General features: G+C 37.4%; 1 protein-coding gene across 1 annotated transcript in view; it reads right to left on the minus strand.

Moving 5' to 3' along the window:
- The window catches only part of ASPM (asp (abnormal spindle) homolog, microcephaly associated (Drosophila)), a 30,221-nt gene extending 20,032 nt beyond the window's left edge, over positions 1–10,189 (minus strand). The window contains exons 1-13 of the mRNA XM_009326171.1: positions 10,144–10,189; positions 9,497–9,615; positions 8,702–8,845; positions 6,958–8,317; positions 4,867–4,968; positions 4,004–4,150; positions 2,898–3,143; positions 2,673–2,740; positions 1,985–2,126; positions 1,776–1,906; positions 868–1,043; positions 622–767; positions 458–543 (exon numbers count right to left, since the gene is read on the minus strand). Of these exons, the coding sequence (XP_009324446.1) occupies positions 458–543; positions 622–767; positions 868–1,043; positions 1,776–1,906; positions 1,985–2,126; positions 2,673–2,740; positions 2,898–3,143; positions 4,004–4,150; positions 4,867–4,968; positions 6,958–8,317; positions 8,702–8,845; positions 9,497–9,615; positions 10,144–10,189 (2,913 nt within the window). The remainder of the gene's footprint in view (positions 1–457; positions 544–621; positions 768–867; positions 1,044–1,775; positions 1,907–1,984; positions 2,127–2,672; positions 2,741–2,897; positions 3,144–4,003; positions 4,151–4,866; positions 4,969–6,957; positions 8,318–8,701; positions 8,846–9,496; positions 9,616–10,143) is intronic.
- Between the last annotated feature and the right edge of the window lie 796 nt (positions 10,190–10,985).

Genomic DNA, 10,985 nt, shown 5'->3' on the forward strand with positions numbered 1-10,985 from the left:
TCAAATTGACTGTTTCAGACAAATGGAAAAAAGTAGAAGTGCTGTAGCTTCAGAGCTTATGCTATAATTGTCTATCAGCATAACCTCAAAATGTCCTTTTCAGTTACTGAGAGCTTACCAGCATTTTGAAACCAACGTTATTTTACTTTTAATTATCAATTCTGTTGGCATACAGCATAAACTCAAAAGTTAAGTTTTTTTTTCCAAAAACTTGTATGAGTGTGTATAAGAAAAAGTACAGATAAAATGTTATCTAAACTATATTGTTAGGGAACAGTTATCAGATCTAGGTAAAATTTGCATGGCACTTTGAACATACAAAGCGGATCATTTCACAGTCTAAAATTTGATTAGTAGAGGCTTTCACAGACAACAAATACTCCTGAAAGACTGGGGGTTTTATCACCACTCATTTGTAACTAGTAACAAACAAACAAAATAAATAATTGAATAGTACCTGGAAGGCAAACACAATTTTCCACAGGAGTGCTAATGTTCGTTCTCTGTGTCTATCCACAATATCCCTGGAGTCAATTGAAGCACCTATCAAATAAAACAAGGAATTAAAGTGTGCAGTAGTCCTCCGATGCACTTAGAATAACCCTGATTTCTAGGCCTTACCACTTTCATCTTTCAAGTGAATTCCTCGCTCTTTAAGGACATTAAGAACAATGTCAACATTATGCATCTTCTGTAGACGACTTATTGCAGGAACTCTCAGTTGTTCTGAAAGATTCCAGTTTTTGGTGAGAAGTTCCATTGTTCTCCTAACAAAGGGAATTTCACAGTTTAATGCCTTAGCTGAGCTCATATTAAGTATTATATAAAAGAAAATAAATAGTTCAAAATAATTTTGTATCAACGCACACAAGACGAATGCCACATTGTAAGTCCACAGCCAGATTTGTTACAGCAAAATCAAATTCATCAAGTGGAGTTTGAATATGACTGACAGGTAATCCTAAGAAACCAAGATGGCGGGAAAGGTCACCTTCACCACTCAGGAAATCCCGAGAAAATGCAAGCAGAAGGTCTTTGCTAGCCTGGGGGGGGTGGGGAAGAGAAAAAAAAAAGGAAAAAAGGAAGATAATCTTAATACTGCAATATTTGTCAAGCAGAATACAATTTTCATCCCTTGTCCCCCAAATTGCATTCCATATTTCCTTGCCTAATACTTAAAATGATATATTTTTTTTAAATTTATTAATTTTTTTTAAAATTTATTTTTAGGCAGTTCACACAGCTTTAGTTTTCATTGTACCTCACTACCATGTCACTGAAAGCATCACCAAATTCAGGAATACTTTTTTCTCAGTCTATCTGTCTACATAGTACAAACCCAAGAAAAGTGATTTTTATTTGAACATATTTGTTAATCAAATATGTCATGCCTTTGTATGACAGATGTTGCATAGTCTTTCTTATCACAGCAAAATAACAGGAAAAAAACAAACAGAAAAGCCATCAAACTGACTTACAGTTTAAGATCAGCTGCAGTATGCTAGAGTGATATTTAAAAATGATGCAGAAGCTTAGCTTTAGAGAGGGAAGCCAGATAACACAAGATAATGGAGTCCTTCCTACAGGACCAACACCTCAAAGTTTTCTTGGGAATTCCTTTACATGACCATGAGATGATGTGTTGAGAATGTTCATGCAAAAGGCTGAACAGCCAAGACTTGTTAAAGAAAAGTACATAGTCAGATAAAAAAAAAATTTCTACGTTGAGTCTTAGGACAATATTGGAGAGAGACATCAAATCACAGCTCTCTTACCTTGAACTCTGCATCCTTACAAAAGAGGCAAGGGTCATGGTCAATCATTCTGGACCGTTTGGCACAATCCAGAAAGCAAACTAACAACAGCAATTTTTTCAGTGTGAATTTTGACAAAGCTTCTTCATGACCTAAAAAGATAGAACCCATTAAGTGATAGTTCAAAAATTAAGTGCTAAAAATAACCTATTTTTGGAAGTAGTAGTTACCTTCTCGGTAAAGGTGAGGCACAGTGGGATGTCTGTATTCAGCTGCAATGTCAGGGTTCCAAAGCAAGCGATTAAGGATAAATATTGCTAAACCCATAACATCACTATTACTCTCCAAAGCTATCAGTTCTCCATAAACAGTCTAATATGAAAGGAGGGGAAAAAAGCAGAACCATTAAAAATTACCTTAAATACTGTGAGGTTTTTTTTTAATAACGTACATTACTGAAATTCTGAAGTCATTAGTCTCTAAAAATCAACCAGTTTTTCAAATCAGTCACTGAAGGATAAAACCAAAGGAAATTTCAGAAGATGCAGTCTCATTTCAAAACACATATGATCACCTGCATCTGAAGAACCAATCAGGAACTTCTTTAAGACAACCACATTTTTCTCCAGTTTAGTAAAGAGTGAAACTGACAGGAAACTGCTTTTGTGTTATTGGTCAGGGAGTTAACTTCCACTTTCCTTGATTAAATATTTTCCTTTTTAATAAGGTAAGCACTTTTCTAAAGGAAGTCTGTTGTAATAATTTAAGAGAGATGTAAACATGCTATAACTGAACTGAACCTACATGAATTAGTAAAACAGAAAATACAAAGAAACCCAAAACATTGCCTGCTAAAAAAAGAAAAAAATGCTAGATGTCCTTTAAACTTTGATTATAGACCATTAAATCTGCCCTTACCTCCAGACCTATACGCAGCCACAAAGGGTTGTAAGATAAAAGCCAGTTGAGGACTTTCTGCCTTTCTCCTGCAAGACAGCATCTTGTAATATTACATCCAGCGAACATTTCATATTACAGCAAATATTTCTATCAACCAATTTTAGATTAAATCAACTTAGTGTGTGAATAAATCCTTTTTCTATTTACAAGAAAAGAGAGGATGCAAAGTTTTAGTATTCTTACCTACATCTTTCCAGAGGTGTCTGTCTCTACGAACTAGTAAACGTCTAGTTTCAATCTCAACTTCCAGCTTCTTAATAGCTGTAACCATTGTTTCAGATGTAAACAAACGGCAAGCATCACGTCGTAACTTATTCAGCTTACGATGAGCCGTATAAGCTTTTAGAGATGCTTCATCTTTCGTTGGTGCTTTAGGAACACTGGTTTTATGATGGTTCTCTTCGCCCAAGACAAGAGCAGCTGCATTTACTGTTTTAACACACACAAAAACTATGCGTTTACATCTCAAATAAGGTAGCTTTGCCCACCTCATTTATTTTTTTCTTAAGTTCACATTTTGTTACTTTCCTTCTGACTAATGATTTTATCCCTCAGGGAGCTTATCAGCTGCTGCACTAAACATATATTGTCAACTACATGCGTATTAGTCAAATATTTAATATAACAATGCTTATTTCATAAGCGAGCAGTGCTAGGAATTCAGTTTTAAGATCAAGCGTACCATCTTCAATTTTTTAGGTTGAAGCTAAAAGATAGAGGAAAAAGTATGTTACCATCATTTTAGTAAAGTGACAGCTATAATGTTTTTCAGCAGGTGGGGATTCCCCACTCAACACCCACTGAGGAGTGCCGCAGCCACGCATTCCAGTGTGTATTTCTTGTTGCAGAGCACACTCCCCATTCAGGCGTGTGGTATGCTGTGCCTGGCGTGAGCAAGTGTGCCATCCACACTTATCACAAGGGAAAAATATGACCCTGGAAAGGGTTAGATGGTTATAGATGGACAGCGCTGTCTCCAATGTGAGAACTGCTTTTGGTTTAGCATATTCCATTATTTTCTAGCATAACCACCACTGAAACACATTACCAAATATTTGGTTTATGATTATCACAGTATTAAGTCAAAGCCTAAAATGGGAAACACAGGTGATACATAAAAATTAAAACCAAAAAAACCTACCCTTATCTAAGAGCTTAATGTTTCACAAACCAAAGTGACAAATTGGGAGTAGTGTTAAGCTAGTATTACTATTCATTGATATTAATAAAGTACATTATATAATGTTTAAGAACATTAAGAGACAATGTGAAAATTCTTGTACTTTTACCTTGTGAGGTGTTTGTTTTTACACTGAAGTCATCAGGGGTAAGTACAAAATTTAACCACCAGGTGAAACCTCGTTGCTGCTTCTCCTTCCAACGTTCATCATAAAACATATTTTTAGCAGCAAAAGGCATGGGGTGCCTAGGGATGACTTAAAAAAAAAAAAGTAAGTCTGCAGTTCTTGATAACCGATATACATTTCATTGTGGAAAGGATTAATGTTTGACACTCCATTTAGCACTATAGCAGAAAAAAGCAGATTGTTAGAATCTTCAGTGACTTACAGATCAGCCACAAAACATGGATTAAGTTATTAAAGCACTGGAACAAAGACAAGACAAGATTTCTAGAATCCAGGCCGTTTGCAATGCACATCTTGGGGCAAAACCAAGTTGAGCTGGATTACATCCAGGAAGAACCATTTTATAGATGCATTTTTCTGATCAGATCAACTTAGTATTATTAGCTCTGCAAAATCAGTATCTTTTTGGTAAGAAGTTTTCTGTTCTTAGGTATTCTGTTGTTGTATTAAAATGTTATCAGATATGGAAGAGGCATTTCACTGATAACCAGTCAGTCAGCTGGGAACATATCTGTAATGTAGCTTTTACACTTACAGGCAAAACCAGAGGAAAGTAACATTTACCTTCAGCTTGCCATGTGTTGCAACCAATTTTCTTATGAGCAGTCAAAACAGAACATGAAAGGTTACGTATATTTTTCTACTAAATATTGATTCGTTGTAGGTACAATATTCTATTTCATCTCAACTCTAACCAGTTGGGTCTTACCAATCACTACCAGTACAGCAATTGTGATGTTCAGTTCAGTGTATACTGTTTTATTAAGTATCAGAAGTTTGCCTACCTGTTTTCAGTGGTTTCACAAACGTCAGGTGAGACTGAGCCAATCCAGGGATAGGTTTACTAATTCTGTTAGTAGTTTTAGATGCTTTCTGAAGTGAAGAACCTACAAGCATTAACACACAAATATGAACAACAAGTATGTCAGTGAAAGTTAATGTATTAAGGTTTATATCACTTATAAAGCACAGAACTAGAGTAATTCCCCATGAACCCATACAAAATACCAGTAATCTCCTGTTGATGGAAAAAGTTAAGCAAACCAATTTGACTACAATTAAAAGGGAAAAATAGTTAAGAGTAAGTAAGTGCTATTGTATTTCACAGTTCCTCCATACACTAAGGAAATGTACTGTTTGCAACTCATTATCATATGGCTAGAAACACTAAGCTAATTCATAAAAATGTTCATTAGAACATGTGAAAGAGTGTATTCTATAAGCAGCTGGGCTAAGAGGTATGATTTTTTAGGGCTTGACTCACCTCTTCCCAGTTAGATTGAATACTACATTGATACTCATTTCAGAGCAGGCTGACTTGTGTTAGTTTAGGCATCAAGGCACTAGCTAATAAGTGTTATCCACCACACAGCAGTAGAAGGACTTAAATAAAACACAAGGGAAAAATGCAGATTTAGGCTTTCTGAACCCTCAACATGTAAAAAATACATACTTTTAGCACAATCGTTTTGTTACATCATTTTGACATCAAACGAAGGGTTAAAAAAGTATGCTGTTGCAGATGGACTATTGCTGCAGCCTGACACCCCCTGACAAGATGGTACTTCAGAAACAAAAAAAAAAGAGATCCTAAATTCCAGGTTGCACTCTCCTGCTTAGCTGAAGTAGTTTTTCATAGAACATTCACTTCTAGAGACGTGAAGAAGTCGTTCCAATCTCTCATGCACTTCTAATAAATTTTAAATAATTATGATAATTTTTAATAATAAAGTTGGATCTCAAATGGATTAAATTAATGATGGACATTTCAAAGTTAACTTTTAGTAGTGAAATATGAATTTTCTTTGTGAAGCCTAGAGACAATGCCTATGCAACAAAAAAAAATAACAGGTTCTATTTCTCAAGAAAAATTGTCATGAAGAACATAACTCAAAGCTGTCATCATTTTTGTGTTTTACAACTAGGATTAAGAGACACCAAAGTAATTTTGGGGTCACAGAACACTTCCTTGTCCAACCCATCTATCCTTACCCTAATGGCTGAATAGAAATAACCTGGCAGATAACACAGCTTCTCCTGCTGCACACTAACACTGTTAGCGTGTTATGTTTTTGTGTAGACTATCTTAATAAAGCCTGAAATCAAAGTGTGTTACTGAAAGCCCCAAATCAAATCTAGATCACAGAACAGATCATTTGAACTGAAGAAAGCAGCATATATTATTTTGATCCAAAAGCCATGATGAATTTTTCCTGTTAGTTATACTGCAGAGGCTGCATGAATATTCTGCAAATTAAGTGCTTCTTTCAGTCACAGACCCTCATTCTTTTTCTATTCCAGAGCATATTTGGGAACAGAACATTTAGAAAACCCAAGATACATTGAAATACAAGAAGCCAACTTCTTCTGATCTTCAAGCAACAAAGAATTGGCAAACTATGAAGGCAGAAAGATGTACACAAGGCTGACAACAGGCTAATTACAGGCAGCAAAAAGCAGGCAGCGTGAATGAGACTTGGGAACTACATATTTGAAAACACATGACAACAGCAATGAGTCAAATATTCACAATGGTAAGTATATATATGACAGAAAGCTCATGCAGTGAGTAAGTTTCTAGTAAATTCAAATTACATAACAAGGGCTCTGCTCGTTAACTGCCGGATACTTTTCCTGTTACTGTCATTAACAACGTTTACAAAAGCATAAAGTAAATTTGAAGCCAGTTACGTAACCAAAACTCTGACTTAGTTTTCAAGTTTTTAAAATGCAGATATCTAACAAATTGCAAAGGCTCACATTTCAGAGATATGAAATATTGCTGACTGTTGCTAGACAGTTCAGTTTGCTATACAAATTTAATAATCAAAGGCATCTTTCAGAAAGTGATAAATGAAGGAAATACTACTGCTCACCAGCTTTCTTTCTCTGCCCTACTCTCTCTTGGTTTGCAGGTTTGAAGGCTGATGGTCTCGTAGTAGTATGCGTTTTATTGTCCACATTAGACATTAGAGTTCTTTTTCTTTCCACTTCTTCCACATACACTGGGGCTGTAACTCTACTATTTCCTACATATATTTCACTTTTCCTCTTACGACACAAAGAAGTTGATCCAGTAGGAGATGAATTTACTTTGTCATTGTGACGCTTATTTTCAGCTGAAATGGGACCTATAACTGGAAGGCGTTTAGATATTTCTGCTTTTGTATGTACTGGCACCACATTAGCACACCCCATTATTGCTTTACTAAGGCATTTTTTAGATTTTGGCTGGAGGGTTTCCATTCTTTTTTCTTCAGCAGCTTCAGGCTTATTTTTGATGACAGTGGCAGAAAGAACTGGATACTTTTTTGGTTGGTCTCTCTGAGAAGAATTGCAAGTCTGAAGTTCCTCTGTACAAGGAAAATTGAAGTGATTTTCTTTGGGTTTGTCATAATGAAGTACCTGTGATTCTACATTATGCATCTCAAAGACTTCATTTAAGTTGTGTTCTATACGAACAGGTGTTTTTGTCTCTGCGTCTCCATTTCTTTTCCATTTTGAGGGTAGGAATTTCTTCACAACATAAGTCTCTGTAGTAGACGATATTAAAGCTGCCTCAAGTTTGGGAGTCTTTGATTGCTTATCTGACAAGCTGTCTTTCACAAATTGATCAGGTGACAGAATTGGAACAGGCTGCTCTATTATAGCTATATCCACTTGGTAGCTGTCATTTACAAAAGAATCCGGACTTAAAATTTTCCTTGTACTTAAAACAGGCACAGATGCTGAGTGTTCTGGAGTGCAAACTGGTGAGAGCGTACAATTAAGAATTACCTCATTGCTTGAAATTGGCAGTTGTGCTAATCCAGTAGAACTGTATGCACTTTCAGATTTTAATTCATTGTGCTCATCAACAAATTTCTTGACGTTACAGCTGTCTATTTCAGGCAGTAACTCCTCATTTACAGTGGCAGCAATATCTGAGAATGTAGTAGATCTTCTCATCGAAAGTGGTGTGCAAACAGCATTACGATGTTCCTCTAGCGTTGGTGCAATAGGAGATACAGGCAATTTATTTTCTGAGCCAATGAGAGAGTCATTTCCTGGGGGTATACTCTTTTGCATTGTGTTCTGATTTTCACATGGCTCAAGTGGGCTTCTAATTCTGTCCACCTTCTGGGAAACTTGAAATGTTTTATTAACATTATTAATTTTCAAATTACTTTTTTTAACTTTTATTGAAGCAGATGTTTCTGAAGAGTTTTTCTTTTTTATAGTATCCCAAAGACTCTTCTGAAAAAAGAACCATAAATAAAAGTTAGTATGGTGACTTTCTACATATTTTTATGTGTAAGAATGAACATTACTAGTGTATTCATTCAAAGTCTAAAAATACTATGAAAAGAACATCTAGTCCAAAATTCACCATAAGTTATTTCCAGGCTTGAAAACAGCTTTTTTGGTCATGTTTTAGTTTTATTCTGTAACTGTAATGCACCAGTATCTATCTACTTTCCAATCCAGCTGAAAAATTTTGAAGACAATGAGCATTCCCACAGACAGCATCTTTTATCAATTTTTAATTCTCCTTCATTGAATTTTCTACTAATAAAAACAATATCTGTGTCAGCTGTGCCAAAGTAATAGAATTAAGACACATAATAAGCACACATTTACCTTCTTCTTCAGAGGCTGCTCAGCCACACCCAGGAGCACAGCTTGATGCTTTACAATGCCATTAATAACAAAAGTTACCAGTTCTCGTACTTTTCCTTCTTCTAATGGTGTCCATGTTATAGAAACAAAGATCCTTTGTCCTGACTATTGGAGAAAAAGAAACGTTTAAAATCTAGCACTTAGGTACACTTAGGTAATGTCAAAGATAGAGTAATCAAATCAAATGAGAAACAGTATACAGAAGTAACATATATTCCGACAATATGAAATGATAAACAATTGTTAAATGTTTAAATGTCAATTTTCCCCTCTGACGTGTAAGTTTAAGCAACCTATATAAAAAATGTTGTCTTATTAAAGACAACATTTATTGTTGTTGCCTTATTAAAAGGGCATATACCTCTTAATGAAACTGTAACGGAAAGCAAGCAAGAACACATATAACACATAGTAGAAAGGACAAGATTTGAGCAAAGGTACGTAGAAGAAATTACATAATTTTTTGCATATATTAACCAAATAAGTCCTCTAAAGTAATTTTGAGAGAATTATATTTGGACTAAGAATCAGAGGTTAATTTTAGGACCTTAGCTGAATGTAAATACAAGTGTCAAGTTTTTTAGTCGAATGACCTGCAAAGATAAGATTTGACACGCAAGTTCATTAAATAAAAATGAAGACACTGCAAATAAACAAGGAAGTCGTGGAGCTACGTGTGGTCTATGTAAAGATGGCCATGCAGAGTGACCTCTACCAAATCATTTCAGTGCTCTGCCGATATCAATACTAACAGACCAAAGAACGGTCGTACCTCAGACAAAAATGAAAGAGAGTGTGAAAACGGCCGATCTCTTGAGCATTGGAATTAGGAGTTCCACCTCCTCGGGCAGATGCATTTAATGAAAACATACAAACTAATTCAATATGTGTTTACACAGTAAAGCTGGTCAACAACAGTTATTATTCATTAATTACTATAGGAAGTTGCCATTCAAATACTTCACAGCCAGAGTCCAGCCTGTTTCTATAAGCGCATTGTTGCAAGAGAGCTCCAGAGTTTCTTCCTCTCTCACAAAGACTCTGGAGATTCTAGATGACCACAGATACGTGTTTGTCTAAACTGTCCTTTTAAAAATCAGCACTGATTGGATTAACCACAGTTTATATTTCCTTGGGAATCGTCAAGATTTATTCCTAGATTAAGCCTGCTTTGCTCTCCATTGCATTATTAATTAACGTGCAGTGAATTAGTGTCCTCTTCACAAGCTCCCTCAGCCTAAACAGAAGTCCTCCAGCTTTTTGAGAGGTCACTTTTTAAACACCTCTTGCTCTTCTGTCTCTGTCTTTAAAGCCACGTTCCCAGAGAACAATTAACCTTTTTTTTTTTGCGCCTTACCGCAAAAGAACCCCAAAACAACCACCCCCGCTGAGCCAGGACGTACCGCCTTCGCGGCCTGTGACAGCCCCCGAGAGGTCTAACCCCGCCATCCGTGGCTCCAGCTCTTAGAATCATAAAGGTTGAAGAGACCTCCAAGATCATCGAGTCCAACCATCAACCCAACACCCCCATGCCCACTAAACCATGTCCCTAAGCACCTCATCTACCCGTCTTTTAAATGCTTCCAGGGATGGTGACTCAACCACTTCCCTGGGCAGCCTGTTCCAATGTTTAACCACTCGTTCAGTAAAGAAATTTTTCCTTACATCCAATCTAAACCTCCCCTGGCGCAACTTGAGGCCATTTCCTCTCGTCCTTTCGCCAGTTACTTGGGAGAAGAGACCGACCCCCACCTCGCTACAGCCTCCTGTCAGGGAGCTGTAGAGAGCGATGACGTCTCCCCTCAGCCTCCTTTTCTCCAGGCTAAACAACCCCAGCTCCCTCAGCCGCTCCTCATCAGACTTGTTCTCCAGACCCCTCACCAGCCTCGTTGCCCTTCTCTGGACACGTTCCAACATCTCAACATCCTTCTTGTAGTGAGGGGCCCAAAACTGAACACAGTATTCGAGGTGCGGCCTCACCAGTGCCGAGTACAGGGGCACGATCACTTCCCTCTTCCCCTCGAACGCGAACCGCCGGGCAGGACCACAGCACCCACAAACACCACCCGCAGCGGGGTGCAGCCTTCGGGGCACCGGCTACCCAAAAGCCTGGTTCTACGCGGCCAGGTGGTGCGTGACTTCTCCCGGGGGAGGATTACGCTGCAAACCGGTAAAGACTCCTCACAGCGGCGGAGGGCCTTTACCTGCCGCCGAAGAGCGAGCGGCTCAGGCGGGGAGCGGCCCG

Source organism: Pygoscelis adeliae, unplaced genomic scaffold (genome assembly GCF_000699105.1).
Source record: "Pygoscelis adeliae isolate BGI_AS28 unplaced genomic scaffold, ASM69910v1 Scaffold256, whole genome shotgun sequence".
NCBI lineage: Eukaryota > Metazoa > Chordata > Aves > Sphenisciformes > Spheniscidae > Pygoscelis > Pygoscelis adeliae.